We start from the raw sequence: 20,459 nt of genomic DNA, 5'->3' as shown, positions 1-20,459 counted from the left end.
GATGGACACAATGGTTGTGGCGTGAGACTTGGGCTCTGGTAATTTCTAGAAGTTTCCCTGGATGATTCTGATGCACATAGTCTGTCCAGGCAGCTGAGCACCACTGTTCTCCGTGGGATTCAGATGCCGCCTCCTCCAGGAAGCCATGAGAAATGCATTTCTCCCGTTTGGGATCCCGGTTCCCTTGCGCGGGTTTGGTGAAGCACACTGGATTTACCGTTAGATGGAAGCTGCCAGCCTCCCTAAGATTGCAGGGGGAAACGCCCTTACCTTAAAGGGAACCCTTCTGGGTTCCTGGCCTTCAGGCTTTCCTGCGAGGCTATTTATAGCTCAGGAAGTTGCAGATAACAGATGTTAATGCTCACCAGTCCCTAGCCTCCCCTCCCCCTCAGGTGGAAAAACCAGTTTTGCCTCTAATTACATATTCCTTTCGCTATAAACCTACTACTGCTTCTCTTTTGAGCTGGTCATTAGCATCTGTCTGGTTAATAGTAGAATAAAATCTGCACTTAGACATAGCGTTTCTATGTCTGTGTGCGTCATGATGTTACCCTTCTGGAGAATTTACTGCCTAATTACCGCCCAGGCTTCCATGCTGCACTCCTACGCAGCTGTCCTTCCCCCATAAGCACAAAGGGCTCTACCAGATCGTCGGCTGAAACTTTTACTGAGTGCCTGTGAAAAATTTTCTTTAGTGACACCCTTGAAAAATCATAGAAAAAAAATGGGAGAAAAAATGGAATCATCAAGTTGTACTTACTCCTCATTCTACAGCCAGCATAGAAAAGGATTTAAAAAGTTAGCGGGATGTGGTGGCACAGGCCTATAATCCTAGCATTTGGGAGGCTGAGGCTGGAGGATCACTGTGAGTTTGAGGCCACTTTACCTACATAGTGAGTTCAAGGCCAGCCTGCGTTACATACTGAGACCCTGTCTCAAAAATTCAACTTCCTGGCAGCAGCATCCCTGGCCCTGGCTGGGCTCCCGATGCTCGGGTTTCTTAGAGTGCAGTGCCTTTCCCATTCCGACCCAGGCCATTGATTTGGACTGGAAAGCACCTGGGGGGTTGCCAGCTGCCCCAGGGTGGAAAGGGTCTGCCTGGGTACGAATTCAGCTCAGGTTACTTTTGCAAGAGGTGGGGGTGCACCGGGGTGTTTGATGTCCCAGGGGAACCTGGAGTCTGAAGGTTAGTAGCTGGGCGGCCCTGGGCAGGCCTTGAACTTTGCTGCGGTCTCCCTGGTGATGTGGTGGCCAGGGGCAAACCGACCGGAGGAAGCTCAACGTGTAACAGGCTGCAAGCATCCCTACTTCTCTAGCATCACAAGTGCAAAGTGGTAACGGCCCTGGCTCACCCAGGTTCGCCAGTGCCTGAGTCCTAAGGGCTCAACAAACAATGGCGGTTACCGTTTCACTTATTATTTAAAGAGCCCTAGGACCCCCCCCCCAGGAGAGAAGCCTGAGGCCCGGGTCACCTGCACCCTCGGGCACCATGCGCTTCTGAGATGACAGTGGGAGGCACCCTGCTGTCTGTCACCTGGCTGCCTCACTAAGTGATCACTTCCATCCTGTCTTTGATGGAGGAGTGACCTGAGCTTTTGAAGAACCTATGGCAGGACGTGGTGATGCACCCGGTAACTCCAGCACTCTGGGAGACTGAGGCAGGTTTGAGCCCCATCAGAGTAATCTAGCAGGATCCTGTCTCAAAATAAAATAAACTTGGGAGAAATCCTGGGTTCAATCCTAGGACCTCAAGCCCAGCGCACAATAGGCCACCAACAGTCAGTCCTTCCTCCTAGCCAGTCTCCACCAGGGCTCTCAAACCCAGAAGAAAGGAAACCGGTCCGGTTCACAACCTGGCCACACTCACTTCCGGGCCTCTGCCCGCCGGGGCTGCTCTGGAATCAGTGCGGAGACCACATCCTGGGCTGGTCCCCCACCCCGGAAGCATCTGGGAGAGAAATGCCAATAGGGCACAGCAAGAAGGGCCTCAAGACCCACCCCACCACGCCAGTCCGGTGCCCTGCGCACACCTTTGCTCCCTAGAGAGCGGGAAACTGAGGCCCGAAGGGTGGTGTGCCAGGGCGCGGGCTGGGGGTGCAGCCGAGGCCAGGGCTGGAGCCTGCTCTGCAGTGCGGCCGTCTGCTGTGGGCACCGAGCCAGCACCGCAGCAACCGCCCCAGCGCCACGGGCCTCGGGAGCCCAGCCCGACCCCCACCCTGGGGTGGCGCCTCCTTTGCAGGCTCGTACTCTGTCCCGGCCACAGCTGTCCCTCACCCAGAAACGCAGTGATGCTCTGTGTCCCAGCGGAAGCTGCTGGGAACAAAGGGCAGAAATCGAAGCAGAATGAGTGACCCGGACAGCTGCAGAGGGGGGCGGCGGCCTAGCCTCCCTCCCCCACCGGCCCCACCCGATTCCCAGAATCCTAATCTCCGGACAGTGCAGGGCACCAGCACGGGAACTAGCGTCCACTTAGCACTTCGCTGTGGGTATATGGGACCAGAGACACATGGGGTTTGTCCAAGGACCCCAGCTCATCTGGAACTGTACCCCACTTCCCTGCAAGCTCTGGCCTCTACTCTCAAGGCCAGCTACAGGTTGGGGTCCCCAGGGCCTGGCAAACACTCTGAAGGGCCAACCATGTGCGGGATCCCCTCCCCCTACTGAGGCCTGAATGGGGTGAGGGGAGCGGGGCGTGGAGGCCACACTTTTTCTGTGTTTTTTTAAAATCTTGAGGCAGGGTTTCCCTGAGTCGCTGGACTTGAACTTTCAATCCACCCTCCTGCCCCAAAGCCCCAGAGTGCTGGGACCACAGGTGTGCACCCCCGCCCCTAACAAGCAGCACATCGGTATGAGGAGAGGAAATGCGGGTGGGGCGCGGGAAAGGAAAAACAGATTTTGGGAAAACAGCCCTCACACAAGCCCAAGCTATATGTCCAAATTTGGACTTGTCAGGAAGACCCACCAGGGTTTACACAAAAGCGGGGAGGAGGAGGCCCAGGGAGGAGGCCTGGGGGGACCAGACTCCCTGCAGGGCTCTTAGTCCCCTTGCGGTCCCCTTCCAGGGCCTTATGAGCCTTGGCCTAGGAATTCCACCCTGCGATCCAGAGTCTCACGCCTGTAATGGGTCCTGGCAGCTTACAGGGCCACTGTTTCGTCCGAGGGGGGCCCGGTTCACCGCTCTGGACCAGGAAGGAGGCTCAGAGAGGGGATCGGCTCAAGGTCGCAGTGCAAGTTGTTGGAGGAGCTGGGATTTGGGGCAGGATACTTCCCTCCATGCTAGCTAGCTAGCATAGTGGGAGGTCCCTGAGGTCCCCAAACGTCCTCTGGGAAGGCACAGACTGCAGCTGGCACAGCCTGAAAGGGTGGCGCTCTGGGAGTCACAGAGCCCTTGGAAGCTGGGTGTGGTGGCCCACGCCTGTGAGCCCAGCTACTGGGAAGGCTGAGGCAGGAGGATCAAAATTTCAGGATAGCCAGGGCAATTTGGCGTCACTTTGCCTCAAAATAAAATACAGAAGTGGTTGGTGGAGACTTAGCTGTTACGTATGGCCAGTGCAGGGCGAGGTGTGGGGAAACCTGCCGACCTCCTTCACTGCAATCATTGACCTGGGGGAGTGGGGGTGACCCAGCGTGCCAGGAGGAGCCCGGGCAGCTGGACCTCACCTGTCCTCACGCGGACAACCTCCCTCAGCAGCCCGGGCCACACCCTCCGCAGTGCCGGGCTCCCCTCCACCCCGCATCCGCCCGGTCCGCGATGCCCTCGGGTGGCCGTGCCCTGCACCCCGCGAGCCCCACTGCGCGCGCCCTTCCCGGGCCTGCAGGGGTGCGCTCGCCTGCGCCCGGGCGCCTGGCGGGTCCCCGGGGCCCTACGGCCGCAGTCACTCACCACGCAGGCCTCTCGCTGGGCGGCGGACGCAGCTGCGGGTCGGAGCCCGTTAGCCCGGCGGAGCCGCAGGGGCGGGGAGACCGAGCCGGCCACGTGGCGCGCCCCGGCTAATCAGGCCCGCCCGCCTCCCCGCCCGCGCCCCGAGCCAATCAGGCCCGGCCCCCACCCCGCGCCCTGCACCCCCACCCCGCGCCCAGCCGGTCGCCTTTGGAATCTTAGAATGTCACCGCGCCGCGGGGGCGGGGGCGGCTTTCAGCCCCAGACCCGAGATCCGGCGGGCGGGGCAGCGGGTGGGGTGGCCGAGGTGCCCGGCCCTCCGGGGTCCTGACCCCCAGAGCTGTGCACTTTCTCCCCAAATCCCTGCGACTCACCAAAGCTTGGTTGAAAAACAGAACCCTGAACTCTGCCAAAATCGAGGCCAAGCAAGCACCTTCTCTGCCTGATCAGGGTTCACGCCTCAGCAGCCCCTGCGTCACTGGCGCTATTTACCCTCTGTCCAGGGAAGGACAGTCGGGAGGAGACGGACTTGACCAGGGTCGCAGGCTGGGCGGTGGTGGCCTGGGATTCGAACCTGTGCCGGGTGCCTCTGTGGGGCTGCCCTTGCCTGGCTCCCGGGTCTGCGTTGCTGGGGGGCAGGGCTCCGGGGCTGCGCTGAGAAATAACAAATTCTTTGGGGATCCAGAGGGAAGAGAGAATTTTGTCCCCCTCCCCAGGGGCTTTTGGTCCTCCCCTGGGAGGGAGAGATGCATTCCTAGCTCTCGCGGAAGTCCTGGTTTTGTGGAAAGACACTGTCCAGCTTTCACCCTGGGGTTTCCGCCCAGCGGTCAGTTCCGCGGGGCTCCGCGAGCCAGAGGTTTCACAGCGCTGAGGTCCAGGTTGCGCACCGGGAGGCAGGCGCTCGCAGCTTTTGCAAAGCCCGCACAGCCTGCCGAGTGCTGGCCTTGGAGCCGGAAGCTTCTAACAGGGAGACCTGGCTGGAAAAGCTGTCCTCTGGCATCCTGTGGCCCTGGCAAGCCAGGCCCCCAGGTGAGAGAACACACTGGCCCGCGCCCTCAGCAAACAGAGAGGCTTCCGCTGTTTCGGGGAACCTCTGGGGGTGGCGGCGGTGTTGAAACCCTGACGGCCGGGCAGGTGGGTCCCGTCCAGTGTTGGCCTCTGACTGAGTGGCTCCAGCCCCCAGGAGGAGCCAGGCTGGAGGCTGAGCGCGGAGAGGCGAGCCCTGGAGCTGCGTGCTGGGCTTGCTGGGGCGGGGTGGGGGGAGCTGTCTGCGTGGGGACAGGGGAAGTCCAGCTGTCCAGGCTCCTGCGGGCAGCGCTGGGTCGCCCCACCCTGGGGGTCACTGCTTGCGGTGAAGGACAGCGGGGTCCCCCACCTCGCTCTGCACTGGGGGTTGAACCTAGGCCACGCCTGACAGCCGTGCACTCCACCACCAGTCCGCCCTCTAAATCGCAACCAGCAAGAAGGGTGGACCCGCGGGGAGAGCGCAGAGTAACCGTACCTGCATAAAATGCGGTCAGCTGTAGGGTGAAACAGTGGCGGGGGAGGGGGGGCCCAGGAGGGCGGAGGCGGGTCTCCCTGAGTGTTAGGGGCGCGTTCTACCAGCCACGTACCTTTGTAAGCATTTTACTGGCAGTGTCACATTTGGTCCTGGTAGTCCCTGTCATAAACACTCGCTGGGCACGATTTTAACAGAGATCTCTGTCCTGGTGGAGTTCGTGTCCCAGGCAGGGGCCTCCCGGCGTGGGGGGGGGGCACACCCGGATCTGTGGGGAGCGGCAGGGGCAGTTGGGGCAGGAGCAGGCAGAGAGCGGGGAGGGACAGAGGCCGGCTGGTGTCCTGCAGGGACTTTGTCCTTTACTCTGAGTTACTGGGGAGCTGCTGCCTGACAAAGGAGGGAGATGCCTGTGCAAGCGCTGTGCCCCTCTGGTTCCAGACACCGGGGACTAGAAGCCCACACCTCACACCCTAGGCAGGCACCGCCCCGCACTCTCCCTGCCAGCCTGGCAGTGTGTTCGGTCCTGCACCCACGTAAGGAGTGAGCCACCTTGAATAGTTCCCTCCGATGTGGATTCCGCGGTGTGCCCAGGCCGTTTACGCCTGGCCTTTGTTTTCATCTGCTGTCAAAGCTGGCCCACATGGTTGCGTGTGGCAGGACTTCGTTTATTTCTGTGGCTGAGGGATGGTCTGTTGTATAAATACACATTTTATTTACTGAAAAAAAGTTTCTACTTTTGGCTGCTGTGAACTTTTGGGGGAAAAATTGTTTCTGGTTTTCTTTGGTTCTGTAGGACTAAAGTTGGTATGGCCGTACGGTAATTCTACGTTCAATGTTTTTCTTTTTCATTGCTGGGGATAGGAACTAAACCCAGACTCTGTACGTGTCTGACGCCCCACCCCTGGGGGTCACTGCTTGCCATGAAGGAGCACGGCGGTGTCCCCACCTTGCTCTGTGCTGGGGACTGAAGCCTGGCCACACCTGACAGCAGAGTGCTCCACCACCAGCCCTCTTCTGTATTTTATTTTGAGGCAGTCACACTAAATTGCCCAGGCTAGTTTGGCAATTTTGATCCTCCTGCCTCTGACTTCCCAGTAACTGGGACCACAGGCGTGGGCCACCACACTCAGCCTCCAAGGGCTCTAGTAGGTACCCGGGGCAGATGTCACAGAGGCAGTTGGATGAAAGTCTTGAGTTCAGGAGCGGAGGTCCCCAGGGCGAGGAGAACTCAGGGTCAGATCTGCACACTCCAGATACTGTGCTGCTGAGAACTAGGCTTGTACCTGCAGGAGCTGGGAGGAAGCCAGATGGGGAAGGGGGGAAGGTACTCCAGAGAGGGCGTGGCCAGCAGAGCCCAGCGCTGCTCCTAGCTGGGGGGCACTGGGAGCCTGGGCTGGGTCCTGACGCTGCGGGTGAAGGATTCTCTTGCTCTCAGAGCAAAGGCCCAAGAGGAGCTGGCAGGGCAGAAAGACAGCGCATCGAGGGGAGGACTAGGCCTTGCCTCTAGGACAGACATGAGAAAGTCAGTCACCAGAGCACAGGAGGCTGGAGGAGGGAATGCAGGTGTCCCAGAGCCTGGCTCTCTAGGAAGCAGCCAGCAGAGGGCTTCAAGGTTTCGGCCCATGAGGAAGAGAAAGACGAGGGGCCCAGATTTCAGGCAGAACCTCGGCTTGGGCCTCGGACCTTCTCACCTCCTCCAGCTGAGCCTTGGTTCAGGCTGATTCTAGCAATTCAAACTGGATTCAGGCTGCCCCACACCCCAAGCTGGACACGGTTGGATCCTGCCACCTGCTGGCCGTTCCCAGTTCTGCCAGCTCCTTCCTCTGTGTTCCCTACTTAAGCAGCCCAAGGAGCTCTTCTAATACAGCCAGGGGGACCTGTCCTCCGCAGCTGCGCCCTGAAGGCCTCTCAGTGCCCAGCCTTCCTGCTGAGGGGTGAAGGATTGCCTGTCTTTACCGGAGAGAAAAATAAGGAGTTAAAAACCACCTGACGGGGCTGGGGATTTAGCTCAGTGGCATAAGCGCCAGCCTGCCAAGTGCAAGGTCCTGAGTTTGATCCCCGGTACCAACCCCCCCCCCAACCCACCTGATATAAAGTGGATTGTTATTTCTGCCCTGTGTTTGTTCCCCAGGGCCTACACACCCACCAACACCACAGGTTGCTTTGCTCACGATTTTTGTTTTCCTTACTGCTAATAAAAGGTGTCCATTGTGAATAATCAAAAATGAAGCAGCTGTACCCTACCAGGGTAGTTAAACTTGGCTCTGTCAACTTAACATGGTTTGGGAGCTGCCCAGGGGATTAGCAAGGCACAATTCTAGAGGTGTCCGGACGGCCGTGGAGGTGAGACCTTGGGAACTTATCTGGTCTCTCACTCCTTTCTCGTGGGTGTTGTTCTTCCCCGCTTCCTGCGCACCACACGCTGAAAATCTTCTGCTGCCCCCGTGCTCTTCTGCCCAGATGGTTCTGCCTGGGGCTCAGCCTACCATGGACTGAATCTCTTAAAACCAGAAGCCAAACTGAGTCTCTTCTTTGGGTTGTGGGTGTCTGGCATTGTGTCTCGGGAACAAAGAAGCTGACTAATCCATCTACCATCCAAAGATAGCCTGCACTGAAACTTTCCTAACAGAGTGCTCTTTTGTTATAGAACTATCTGCATAACAGCGTTTATGGAGAACTTCTGTGGCAGGCTCTTCTTTCTTTCCCTCCCTCCCTTTTGCCTGCCTGCCTTCTTTCCTTCCTTTCTTTCTCCCATCCACCTTTCTGGAGATGGAGCTCAGAGCCTTGCACAGCTGAGTGCTTATCCTACCACTGAGCCACACCTCCAACCCCAACGCACTTACACTCTTATTTGAAAAAATGGAAATTGATTGCAAATCGTCTTTTGTCTTTTCAAAAACTTATTATTAACATCTTTTTATTTAAAAGATGTTAAAATATCTTATGTATTAAACATTCTTCTTAAGGTAATTTAAATCACTGCATCAAATTCATTATATTAGCACAATTTATCTATCTAATTACCTATTGTTGGGCATTTAGGTTGTTTCTAATATTTTCAGCATTGCTTAGACATTGTTTCCAAAATTTGAACTTCAGACAAACTAGTAATGGAGATTTTTAGGACTTTTATAAACATTGCCAAGCTGCTGTGCACAGAAGGAAGATCAGTTCATGTCCTCACAGGTAGACAGACGGGAAAGCACTGGATCCTGGACACTCCATGCCCAATCCCGAGTGCCCCGGGGACACTCTCAGAGCGCACTGTTGGGTAAACGTGCAGTCCCAGTCCCCATGGCACGGCCGCCTCACGGGGGGCTCCGGGCCACGAATCCTGGAAGCCCCTCATTACAGCAGCAGTGCTCCAGGCAGCGTCACCAAGGTGTTTGTGTGTCTGATTGTGGAAAAGCACAGCAAAAACACGGATGGGGGAAACAGGGTAACCCTGCATCAGGGGCTTAGTGGTGCAGGAAGCTTGTGGGCCTGGTCTGGGCGAGTGTGTAAGTGCAAGTTGCCCAGGTGTGACAGAGGCACATGGCTGCTCGGGCGCTCACGCTGGTTCACGCTGAGATACGTGCACAAAAGCTTTCTTTTCTCAACAAATTCACCTTGGTGCTGACTGTGACTCTTTAACTGTATGTACTTTGATTTTTAAAAATTTTTTGACTCCTGTTATAACACTAATGTAAAACACAAACATATGATTGTATAGCTGTACAAGAATATTTTCTCTACTAGGTGTGGTGGCGCAAACCTATAATCCCAGCATTCAGGAGGCCGAGGCAGGAAGATTGCTGCGAGTTCTGAGGCTGGCTGGGATTATATAATGAGTTCAAGATCAGCCTGAACCGCAGAGAGAGACCCTGTCTCAAACAAAACGAAAGTATGGAAAATCATGTTGATATTTTGTTAAGGAATTGTGTTTTCTGATCTTTATTATTTTCTTCTATTTTTTTGGTTTTATTATGTCTTTTATTTCTAATTTCTTAAGGAAGATGAGGATATTTCATAACTTTCTTCTTTTCTAATAAATGTATTTGGTGTTAAATAAAAAAGAAAGTAAAGAAAAAGAAAAAAACCCAAAGAATATATATATATATATATATATATATATATATATATATAGTATCATTATCAGGTTTCTACTATTTTTATTTATTTAGTTTTCCTTTTTTATTTTTGAGACACGGTCTCGCTATGCAGTTCAAACTGCTGCACTTCTCGCTCTGTAGCCCAGGCTGGTCTCAAACTCACAGGATCCTCCTGCCTCAGCCTCCCCAATGCTGGAATTACAGGCATGGGTCACCACACCCAGCCTATTTAGTTTTACTCTTTTTTTCCCCCCTGGAAACTGAAACACAGCCACACACATTAGCTCAGGCCTATGAAGGCTTGGGATCTCCACATCTTACCTACTGGGAAGCCTTTGGGGCCAGGAACACGCATGGAGCTGTATGTACTCCCCTGTGATGACAAGGTCACCTTCGAAACCCTGAAGGATGCGGCAAGGCTGTCCTAGAACAGTGTCCCGTTTTTCTGAAATTCCTCGGTGGTGGATTGCTAGGTGCATTTCCTGTTTTCCTTACAGGTCTGCGCGGCTCTCAGTGTGGGCAGTCACTGCTTTCAGACCTTTGAAGGGGGTTTTTGCAGTCTGCCAAGGCTCCTGCTATTCTCAAAGAGGATTTTCTTCTGCAGCATCCTCCTCTGCTTCCCGTTCTGGCCTGAGCCACTGGAGGACCACTTGGAGAGGAGGTGCCGGCCTCACCCACAGGCAGGTGAAAGGTGTTCCCATCTGAGCCACAGCCCTGTCCAGTCCCGGGAAGTGGTTAGTGACCTGCCAGGTCTTCTTCCAGCTGCTCACCACGAGCCCGTGTTCAGATGCAGGCTGAGAGGCTGCAAGGCTTTCAGACCACACGGGTGTCAGAGTCTCCCCAGCTGCAGAGGAGCCTGGGCAAAGCTGTGCTCAGGTCTACGTAAGCCTTTCACACCCTCGATGCATCAGGGGCCAGCCCAGAGAGATGGCATTGGGGGACAGCGACTCATGGATACAGGCGGGAAAAGCCCCAGTGAGAGGAGGAGATTTGGGGCAAGGGCTGCTCTTCTCCAAACAGTTCCTCTCCACTACTGTGGCAGAGAAATGTGGGAGAGGAGTCCATAGCCAGCACTGATGCACCGTGCACTCCCAAGTCCTGTGTCTCCTCCCCACTAGTTCCCCAAGGGCTGCAATTTGCAGTCTGCAACATCAGCCCCAGCAAGACTGCTGCTGTCCTTAAAAACTACGTGTGCCTGTGCTTGCTGCTTGTGTGTAAACCCTGACACTGGCGCTGGTGCCCGGCCCCTTCAGAGGTCTGCTCCCAGGTGGGGAGCTTCCATCTTTCCTCAAGATTTGCTCTGGCCGGTAGTTTTCCTCTACGATGGCTTAGAGTTTCCAAAAATTCTCCCATGACCTTCGGATCAGCGTGGATGACTCACTGGCACATGATGCAAAGAGTAAGGACTCCTCAGTGTTTAAGCCACCCCGAGCCGGAGGAAACCCAGCACCGGTCAGATCCAGCTTCTTTGCTCAACAACATAAAGCGCTGCACCTCAGCCAGCGCCATCGAGGCTCAGAGGGAGGTGTCCCGTACCTGGTCTTCAGTAAGGTGACTCGGACTTTCTCTGTGTCATCCCAGATTTTGGCACTTCTCAAATTTTTGTTAGTCTCCTCCTTTCAATGAAGCAGATCCCTTCTCACAACTTCCGTGGCTTCCTGTTTTGAGTTCCCAGCCAGATTCAAATAGGATTGCCTTCTGGCCTGGAAACTACCCCTGATTATCCACCTTCAAGGCTTTAATTTCACTTTGGTGTGGCCTCCTACTGGCAGTGAATTTTCAACCTTAGGGGCCCCATGAATAAAACACCCAGCGTTTAAATCGATCAAAAGGGAAAAATGTTGCGTTAGGGTTGATACATTGTGCTGACCTGAGGAGTTTAGAAGTTTAACTAAGAAAATCAGCAGGGAGCCATGGTCCTTTGCAAACAATGCTGAGCCTGCACCAGAGGAGGGACGGAGGGGAGGATTGCAACATTAGGGAGGAGAAGAGGCCTGCTCTTCCCCAATTTTGCGCTTGTTGCTTTGCTGCCTTCTGCCACCTCTAAGTGTGGCCCCTGTGCCATGCCACCCTGCCTTGGAGCCAGCTGAGTGTGGGCTGCAGCCTCCACAGCTGTGAGGAGGAAGAAGGGATAGAGCAGGAGGGGGGGGAGGGGGGGGACTGGCAAGAGGATGCCCCGGCTCAACACTGCTGGCCTTGAAGAGGGACAGAAGAGGCAAGGGCCACAGTCCATCCTTGGCACTGCTCACGGCCTGGTGTAGCCCAGCGAGCCGCTCCCCGGGCATCTGACCGCCACAACTCGGGGGTTAGAAGTCTGTGTCATTTTGGTCACCAGCTTTGTGGGATCTGTCACAGCAGCAAAAGAAACCCCTATAGCACGCTGAGCACAGTCCCCCGAGGGCTTCCTGGGTACGTCACACTGAAGGCCCGGGACAGTCCCGTGAGGTAGGCGGCCCTGTGCTCACTGTCTAACAGCAGAAAACGGGGCTCTGGGAGATTAGTAAGTTTGGTTCTGGTCACACAGCCAGCTCTGATGGAGCAAAGACCAGGCGCCCGGCTCCGAGGCCCTGAGCCCTGTTCCCTCCATGTGCTTGGTTCCGGAGGGACGAACATGAGGCGAGCAGATAAAGCCTGGTGAGTGATCAGGGTCGCTGTCTGACAGGTTCCGAGCAATATCAGCCGGGCTGCACTGGCCTGGCCGCTGTGGGTTACGATGGCACTCCCAAGCCAGGCTGACCGGGTTCGAGCTCCGAGCCTTCTCTGTGGCACAGCTCTTTGGGAAAGCTGGCTCCCTGCGCTTCAAGCCCTTCATTTACAAAACCAGAACAATACTGACCTTGCAGTCATTAGAGGAGGGGATAAGAAAATGCACCTAGAGGAGCTTATTAATGTTCTAGATACCACAGGCTCCATCAGTGCCCGCTATGGACACTCAATACTGAGTTTCCTATTACCAGAGAATGTTCCAGAAGACTTCTGAAATCTTGGTAGAAGCTTGGCTAAGGCCATGTACAAGACTCCTCCATGGATCAGCAGCAGTTCTAGGGAATTCATTATGCCAGGCATGGTGACATAGGCTGTAATCCCAGCACTTTGGGAGGCTGAGGCAGGAAGATTTCAAATTCAAGATGAGACTGAGCAACTTACTGAGAGCTTGCCCCAAAATGAAAAAATAACAACAACAAAAAAAAACACAAAAAACAAAAAAATGGGCTGTGGATATAATTCGGTGTAAAGGCCCTGGGCTCTGTTTTGCCGCCACCCTAAAAGGTGTGACTCTCAGAACTGTTTAAGATAAGAATGTAAAACAACGTAAATTCCTAACAAGGAGATGCACTGGCTGGACTGTAATCCCAGAACTCTGGGAGGCTGAGGCAGTAGGATTACAAAATCAAGCTCAGCCTGGGAAATTTAATGAACTTAGTAGGATCTTGTCTCAAAACAAAAAGCAAAAATACAAAAATGAAAAAGGGCAGGGATGTAGCTCAGTGTAAATGCGTGGGCTTAATCCCCAGTACTGCAAAAGAAAAAAAAATTTTTTGTAATACATTCCTACCATAAAATACCATAGAAATCACTTAAAATGTTTCTGCAATGTGTTCACTGATATGAAATGATAACATGTTCCTAAAAAATACTAAAATATGTATTATTGTGTTCCATTTTATTTTTAATAAGCTATTAATTTTTGGCACTAGAAAGCCTTAGAAACATATGCTTTAAAGGTGGCGCCCTCTGGATGGCTGGGGGGAATTCAGCCCTTTCCCTGGACTGTCTGCGTTTTAATTGTCCTCCGTGGTCCTGCAAGCCGAGCACACGAGCGTCAGCGTGGAGAGTTCTGTGGGACAGCAGTGCTCCGGAAAGCTGCCCCCAGAGTTCCTGCTCACTGCACGGGGCACCCAAGAGTCGCCCCGAGACTTGTGAAAGCTGCCTTGAAAGTGTGGGGAACATTTGCTTCCTCAGGCCCGGGCCTCAATCCAGTGTCTCATTTGCTTCTGATCAGTGCTAGGAAACAGGCCGGGATGGGGCGATGGCTCCCAACTGCCCGCGAGGAGGGTCCAGTCTCAGGGGAAGCCAGCAAGCTGCTTAGGCTCCCACAGGTGCTGAGCGAGTCGGGGGACTGAGAATCAAGCAGTCCGGACCTCTCATCATGTCTCAGGATGAGCAGAGTGGGAAAGAGATCTCAGACACACCGCGAACTAAACACAGAACACAACAACAGGCCCACCTTAGCGACCTGCGTCCAGGAGAGCAGCTCGGAGTGCGGCAGAGCAGGGAGAGCGAGGGCTCAAGGCCTCTGGGTGCGGATAAAACTCCAGGAAGCAAGGATCTGCCCCCAGCTTGTTTCTCTCCCCTCACCCCCAGACCCAGAGGAGCCCCTGATGTTGTCCCTTCGATAAGCCGATGCAGCTGTGGAACCATCAGCAGCCCTGCTGCCCTCCAGGGCCAACCCCCAGCCCAGAGTTCTCCCAAAGAGGTCCTCGTGGGCAGGACAGACACCTCCCCTGTGAAGGTCACCAACCACCAAGCACGGGCTTGCCTGCTGGCTCCCTCTTGGCCAGCCTGGGGCACAGATCTCTTCCAGCATGGGCTGATCTAATCCACTGTGCTGATATAATCCACTGGGCTGCAGTTCAGCACAGGAGGGGAGGGGAGGTTACGGGGGGGGGTGGAGAGGCACTGCTTTTGGGATCCAGGGGGGTGGCAGTTCGGGGGGATGACCAAGGTGTAGCCATCACTGCACAAGGGGACCACTGCTTGCCTGATGACCTTGGATTCTAGTCCCCACCCTGGCAGTGCTTTTCTGAGCAGTCAATTGCTCCCTCTGGGCCTCGGTACCCTCTGGTGTCAATCGGGGCCACTCAGGACCTTGCCCAGGATAAGGTGTAGCTCCTCCTCTGTTTATTTATCTATCACTATGGGGCCACCACATCCCCATCACTGTCCTGGACCTGAGACTGCAGCTCCAGACAAGCAGACGTGAGCTCTGTGGCCTGCAGGCTGACAATTTAAGCAGCGAGGATGCAGGGTCACGCGGGGACTGCTACGTGCTGTAGTGGAGTGAGACCAGGTGACATGTGTAGAGAGGGGGTCAAGGAGTCATCTTCCAGGAACTGCTAGAGTGGCCCCCACCTACACCAAGGCAGGCAGTGAGGATGTGACCAGAGATGGGCTGGGGGCACTAAATACAGTTTCTGGGGCACATGCCATGGGCTGGACCTTCCCAAGGTGACGGTAGAAAGCAGGGCATGGTACACACCTGTGATCCCAGCACCCTGAGGGCTGAGGCAGGAGGATCCTTGCAAGTTCGAGACCAGCCTGGGCTACAAAGTGAGCCCAAGGCCAGCCTGAACTGCATAGTAAGATCCTGTCTCAAAAAGACAAAAAAATAAAATACAGCCAAGGTGACAGTAGAAATGTGGTGGTGGAGATGTTTAACTTTCAAAAACCTTCAAACATCTGGAAGCAGCTGTGCCAAAGCGTGCTCTGAACACTGAGGGCTTTAGGAATTCCTAAAAGAACCTCCTGGAAGAGCTGAAACTTGGCCGGAGCCTTGAAGGTGGACTCAGGTGAGTGCAAGGCCTTGAGGCGCTGCGGCAACAGGAACAAAGCAGGGGGGTGCGTGTCCCTCACTCAGAGCTGGAGACCAGGCTGTCACACAGAGCTGCTGAGCAGACCGGGGACAGAGGGGCCGCACCCAGGAGCCCAGCACCACGGTCAGGACCTAAAACGCCCAAAATCTGAGCCAGGATATCAGGAATCCCTGCATCCTCCTCCTCCCCGTGCTGGTGCTGTCCTCCTGCGGGCCCAGCCAACAGGCCATGCGGAGGAAGTGTAGAGATGCTTGGGGGGCCGTGGCTTGGCCAGGCCAGCATCTTCCTGAGTGTGCTCCCAGGAGTGACGGATACTGGAGAATTCTTCCCACATGTCCGCTGTCCAAAACTGTGTTCTCTGGAAAATGTGGCCCTAACACTCCTTAGGGAGTGGGAACACGGATGCACACAGGAGCATCAGCGGTCCGAGTCTCGGTTCCCTCTGTGTCACTCAGTATTTCCCAGCATTGTGTAATGGAACCTGCACTTCCCCTGCTGTGGGGACAAGCCTAGCACTCACGACACCCCTGTGGAACCGGAGGGGCCAAAGCACGGCAGGAGATGCTGTTCTGAGCCCAGTTCCCTCGAGTGCTTCTGCAGCAGGGAAGGGGACCCCGGCTTCTCTCCAGGGACTGAGGAGCACAAAGGTTTTCATGAAGAACCTGACCACTAAGGAGCTTTGGCACCAAGGGTCACCGTGTGTGACCTGGCAGGTGTCACTTCCCTTTTGCCTAAAGGGTCACCTGGTGCCTGAGCTGGAGATGGCACCTGTAATGACGGTCACCCTGTGTCACCTGCAGCCTCCGCCACCAACGGATCCAGCATAGCTGAGAGCACCCTGTGTGTGGAACAGGCCCACTGGGATGGTGGCGTCTCCATCTGCAGGGCCACTGACCTGCCACCACCCATGTCTGCGTGGCCAGAAGCCCTCGTGTTGCCTACACCATTCCTTAGCTCCTCCTTCCTGCCTCTTGGCTGTGCCTGGGTGCGGAGCAAGGCTCAGGACGGGTGGGGACCTGTGGGCACCCCAGGGCTCCTTCTGTGCAGGCAGAAGCCTTCTCACCACCCCCACGTCCTCCCACCCCACCCCCTCATCCTTCAGTCCAGCCCCTGTCCTCTACCTCCAGGCCCTCAGGTACCAGGTCCTCTGGTACCCGAGAAGGCAGCCCAGAAGGGTTGAGGGGCCCCAGGCCCCGAAATTTATTCCTTAAAGGTCCTGGCCACCTCTTTCTTCTCCCAGGAAAAGCAGAGATAAAGAAAAGATCTTCATGTGACCCTTAGCTTCCTCAGCTTGCCTGCCCTGAGTAAGGGTCTGACCACAGTTTATTTCCGTCCACCATGGACCGCACGAGGGAAACCCCTGCCCGGCCCTGCCCCTTCCCGCTGGAAGGAGGCTTCCTAAAGTGCATTCTGCAGCCTGAAGAAGTTTGGCAGATGCGTGATACTTCGCTCCCTGTGTGAAAAGTTGCAGTGCACAGTAGCACGTTAAGGAGGGGGAAGTCCTACAGACAGACCACACGTCTGTTCTGCTTTGGGAAAAGTTGCATGAAAAATGACACGTATGCCTCACCCCAGGAATGGCCTCAGGCTTTGTGGCGAGAGACTGGCCGGAAAAACACCCCTGTACTCCAAGCCCCTTGGTCCCCCTGCTCACTGGGGAGGTGGAGAAAATGGTGACCTCCGAACTTCTGGAGCTCAAGAGTTAGAGGCTGTGTCCAGAGGACTGAGAAAGGCAGGCGGATGCCGCCACCCGCAAAGCAGCCGCAGCGACAGTGGACCAGCTTCCTGTGACGCTGGGCCCCTGAGCTCTGGTGACCTCCATTCGCTCTGCTGCTGAGGACAAGAGCCTGCTTCAGGGACCCTTGAGGATTAAGGAGAGAGGCTGTGTGGAAGCATCTCATGGACAGACTCCGTGGAGGGCAAGCTTCCTGAGAAGAGCCTGACACCACAGACAGCCGGGCCTGCTGAGGTCACTCACTGAGCGCCTGGCCCCGTGTGAATGCATGGTGCGGGGACTGAACTACAATCCCAGATCCATTTTTATTTCGAGACAGGGTCTTGCTAAGTTGCCTAGCTTAGGTTTGAACTCGCAATCCTCCTGCTTCGGCCTCCAGGAGTGTGGGGATTACGGGCCTGTACCACCTGGATTCCAGCAACCCCTTTTTCACAGATGGGGGAGCTGAGGGCCGTGCGGGAGCCCTGCATGGCAGGAGGAGTAAAGGCAGACAGGAGGAGAGAGGGCTGGGTGTGGGATTAGACAGAAGGGGCTCGTCACAGCCCGACCGCCCCAGAGCCAGGGAAAGGAAAGAGAGCAGGGCCATCCTGACTCGGGTCTGCTCCCCACTCGGGTTTCATCTGTGCAGGGATGAGGTCCCTGCTCTGCCTGTCGAGGGTCCTCAGAGTCCCCCAAGTGGCCTCTGGGCCTGAGTGGCACCGAGACTAAGGACTAGGAGTGCTTGCTGGCCTGCAGGGACTCAGGCCCGGCTGTCCCCGACCTGGTCTGAGTCGCAGGGCACGTGCCGCCCCCGGCCCTGAGCTGACCTTTGGTCAGGCCTATAGTCGGCTCCTCAAGTCTCCTGACAGTGACCGTAACTGCCTCAGAGCAGAGGTAAACTGAGGCTGAGGAAAGACCAGGACAGAACCGAGAGCCGGCAGCACGGCTGCAGGCTGGGACCACAGCTGGCTCTTTGTCAGTGGACCAGGAGAAGCCTCAGTTTCCCCAATTTGGGCAACAGGAGCGGGAGGGCGGGGGCTCCTCTTGAGTGTTCCCAGGGCCTGCTAGGGCAGTTGGGTGGTCCTTGTGACCCAGTGCCCAGGGCTCTCGGGCACTGCCTGGACTCCCAGCTCACCCCTGCCCTCGAGTCTTCCTGGACACGAGCCGAGAGGCTGTCCTGTCTTCTCCGGAAACTCCTGGACGGAGTCATAACACGGGCATCGTAGTGGGCCTGGCCCTGTTGTCCCCTAGGTGGCCAGGAAGGAGACCTCTGTGGGAGGGATGGAGGCCAGGGGGAAGGCGGGCGGGGCGTCCGACCCAAGGATGCGGTACAGCAGCTCCTCCTTCTCCTGCTGCAGCTGCTGCCGGATCTGCGACTCCTTCTCCAGGGCCTGGCGGGCCAGGAGCAGGTCCTCCGAGAGCTGCCTGCAGTACACACAAGGCCAGGGTGGCTGCAGGGACTCAGCCTTCTCCAGGCCGGCAGCCTACTCTGGGGTCCCCAACCTGCCCTGCAATTGTCACCTGTCTGGCAGTTGCGGAGAAGCTTGTGCTCCTCCAGGACAGCTTAGGGCTGCCCTAGATCTCTGTTCTGTGAAATCTTGGATGGGTTCTTTGCTGTCACTGAATTTCAGCTTCCTCATTGTTAGGGGAGAATGACAGAGGACCCAGCACTGGGGACCATCGTGGGGATTCCAGGAGAGGTGTATTTTCTGAGGTCCCCGAACTCCCGAAGCCCTCAGAACCGGCCATCCCCAGCAGCCGGGTTAGCCCCTCACTTCCTGTCTCCTCCCCTCCTCCCAGGAAGCCCACTGAGGCAGCGGCAACAGATTCGGACACTGACTCGACCGTGTTTCTGGCGGAGCAGGTCCGCTGCGTTTCCTGACTCCCGAGGAAAGGAGGCCACATTTCCTTGCTAGGTTCGGCTACCGGTCAAGCACTCCCCAGGCCCTCAGAGACCTTGACCACGGGGGCCTCAGCGGGGCAGGGGAAAGCAGGTGGGGGCAGCTACCTTGACACCACCGCCTGGTTCCGGGCTCGGACGTGAAGGTCCTCATTCTCCTGTTGCAGGGTTGTGATTTTCTCCTCTAACATCAGGTTTTTTTCTTTCTGTAACAAACCAGAATGAGCTCAGGAAGTTGCAGGACTCACAGGGCACAGTACCTCCTATCACCTCCCTCTTGTCCAGGGTACCCCAAATGTGGATCCAACCTTCCTGGGTGCTGCATGTCACGCAGCACCGAGACAGCCTGTAATAAGGCTGCAGAGCTAACGGCTGCCAGCGTTTAACTCTGCTATGGGGAGATGTGAAAAAGAACACAGCCGCTCACATCGCCCTCCGCTTACAGAAGACAGGGGCTCGGAAAGCCAAAAGGGCCCGGGCTGTAGAAGGAGAATTAAGCCAGCCAACAGCTTCTCTGCAAGAATGGCTCAACAGAATTGACAGGAAAGGCTGGGATGGGGCTGTGGGCGCTGCACACAGGAGCCCAGGGAAACTCCCTGAGCAGTGCCGTCTGTCTGGATCCAGCCCAGGGTTCTGAGGTTTCTGTTCCGTGGACAAAGCCTCCTGTCCTCGGCCCCTGCCTGGCCTGCAACATTTGCCAGTCTCTCCTGATTAGTCAGGTGACTTGCCAGCAGGGTCCAAGTTACAGCTGGATGAGCCGCCAGTGAAAGCACAGGACCTCTGGCCCTGAATCAAGGCCAGCAGCTTCCTGACGCTGTTGGTTCAAGCAGGAGCCTAAAGAGATGTCTTTCTATGGTCTGTTGGCCATTTCAGAACTTGGGCAGTGAAATGGTCAATTCATTAGACAGAAACACCTTCCTCCCCTCCCCCATAAGTGGCTGTGAGTGTTGCAGGTTGTGGTGGCCCAGGACAGGAGCCACCAGTGTCTACTGGGACCCTCGCTATGCTGGGACCCGGAGTGCTGGGAAACCAAGCAACCCCTCCCCACTGCCTGTTTTGTTCTGTTGAACTTCAATACACATGGGACAGCTATTTTGAAGCGAAGGAAAAACTCTATGACAGCCATTAGTGACTTCCCTATTGTCTGGTTTTGAAGATCTAAATTGCCTTCCTCATTCTGTTCAAATCAGTTTTATACTATGGTGTTTTGTATGAATTCTCTGTATGCAAAGACATGGACAACTATTTGGAAGAAAGCGAGAGACAATATGATAGTGAAGATCTCAGGTCAGCTAGCTTTGAAATTTATGTCTCTTACATTGCTTTCTTATGTTCTATTTTGTTCTGTTTAATTTTACCCCCTTTAAAATAAAAAAAAAAAGTACAGGACCCACAGTGAAGTCACTGCCTGACCCAGCTGGCTGCTCAGTGTGGAAGCAGATTGAAGGGCAGTGCCCCGGGGTGGGGGTATGCATATACTTTTACATGAAAATGCCCGGAAAGCAGCAGCCCCAGGTGGCGCCCCACCACGCTCAGCCACTGACCACCGTCTCCATGAGGAGCAATCGCTTGTCCAGCTCGTGAATCCGCTCGTTCTTCATCTCGATGACAAAGTGCAGGCTCTCCAGCTCCTGCTCCCAGAACTGGCTGGGGCTCCCATAGTCCTGGGCGGGGACACAGAGGGACTCAGCAGACAGCAGCTAGAGGAGGGCACGGGCTGCCTCTCTTCTCCCTGTCCTGCGACCAGCTTGAGGGCTTTCCACAGACTCTCGGGAAGTATTA

The 20,459-nt window shown here is 55.6% G+C and overlaps 2 protein-coding genes, 1 long non-coding RNA gene and 1 other non-coding gene across 7 annotated transcripts in view; 2 read left to right on the top strand and 2 right to left on the bottom strand.

The window, feature by feature from the left end:
* Anxa6 (annexin A6) overlaps window positions 1-5,520 on the bottom strand; it is a 45,309-nt gene extending 39,789 nt beyond the window's left edge. For 2 of the 4 annotated variants that reach the window (XM_063230551.1, XM_063230553.1), the window contains exon 1: window positions 3,884-4,000. Coding sequence is in view for 1 of the 4 variants with exons in the window: in XM_063230552.1 (XP_063086622.1) it covers window positions 5,494-5,505 (12 nt within the window). In the remaining 3 variants the exon portion in view is untranslated. Of the gene's footprint in view, window positions 1-3,883; window positions 4,004-5,493 lie in introns of those variants that run through there. The other 2 variants (XR_010041027.1, XM_063230552.1) reach the window with 2 other exon arrangements.
* Window positions 4,076-13,112, top strand: LOC134471572 (uncharacterized). Its single transcript, XR_010041028.1, has 2 exons — window positions 4,076-4,909; window positions 9,967-13,112. It is a non-coding gene; the product is annotated as an uncharacterized LOC134471572 (long non-coding RNA).
* A 4,710-nt stretch (window positions 13,113-17,822) lies between these two features.
* Ccdc69 (coiled-coil domain containing 69) overlaps window positions 17,823-20,459 on the bottom strand; it is a 28,996-nt gene continuing 26,359 nt past the window's right edge. The window contains exons 8-10 of the mRNA XM_013146731.3: window positions 20,222-20,341; window positions 18,786-18,883; window positions 17,823-18,202 (exon numbers count right to left, since the gene is read on the bottom strand). Coding sequence (XP_013002185.2) covers window positions 18,025-18,202; window positions 18,786-18,883; window positions 20,222-20,341 — 396 coding nt within the window. The 3' untranslated portion in view covers window positions 17,823-18,024. The remainder of the gene's footprint in view (window positions 18,203-18,785; window positions 18,884-20,221; window positions 20,342-20,459) is intronic.
* On the top strand, window positions 19,458-19,593 carry LOC111755368 (small nucleolar RNA SNORA2/SNORA34 family). Its single transcript, XR_002789930.1, has one exon. It is a non-coding gene; the product is annotated as a small nucleolar RNA SNORA2/SNORA34 family (small nucleolar RNA).

The sequence above is a fragment of the Cavia porcellus genome, unplaced genomic scaffold (assembly GCF_034190915.1).
Source record: "Cavia porcellus strain 051 isolate PalLab524CR breed Dunkin Hartley unplaced genomic scaffold, mCavPor4.1 scaffold_19, whole genome shotgun sequence".
NCBI lineage: Eukaryota > Metazoa > Chordata > Mammalia > Rodentia > Caviidae > Cavia > Cavia porcellus.
This window is presented reverse-complemented; position numbering and strand designations above follow the sequence as displayed.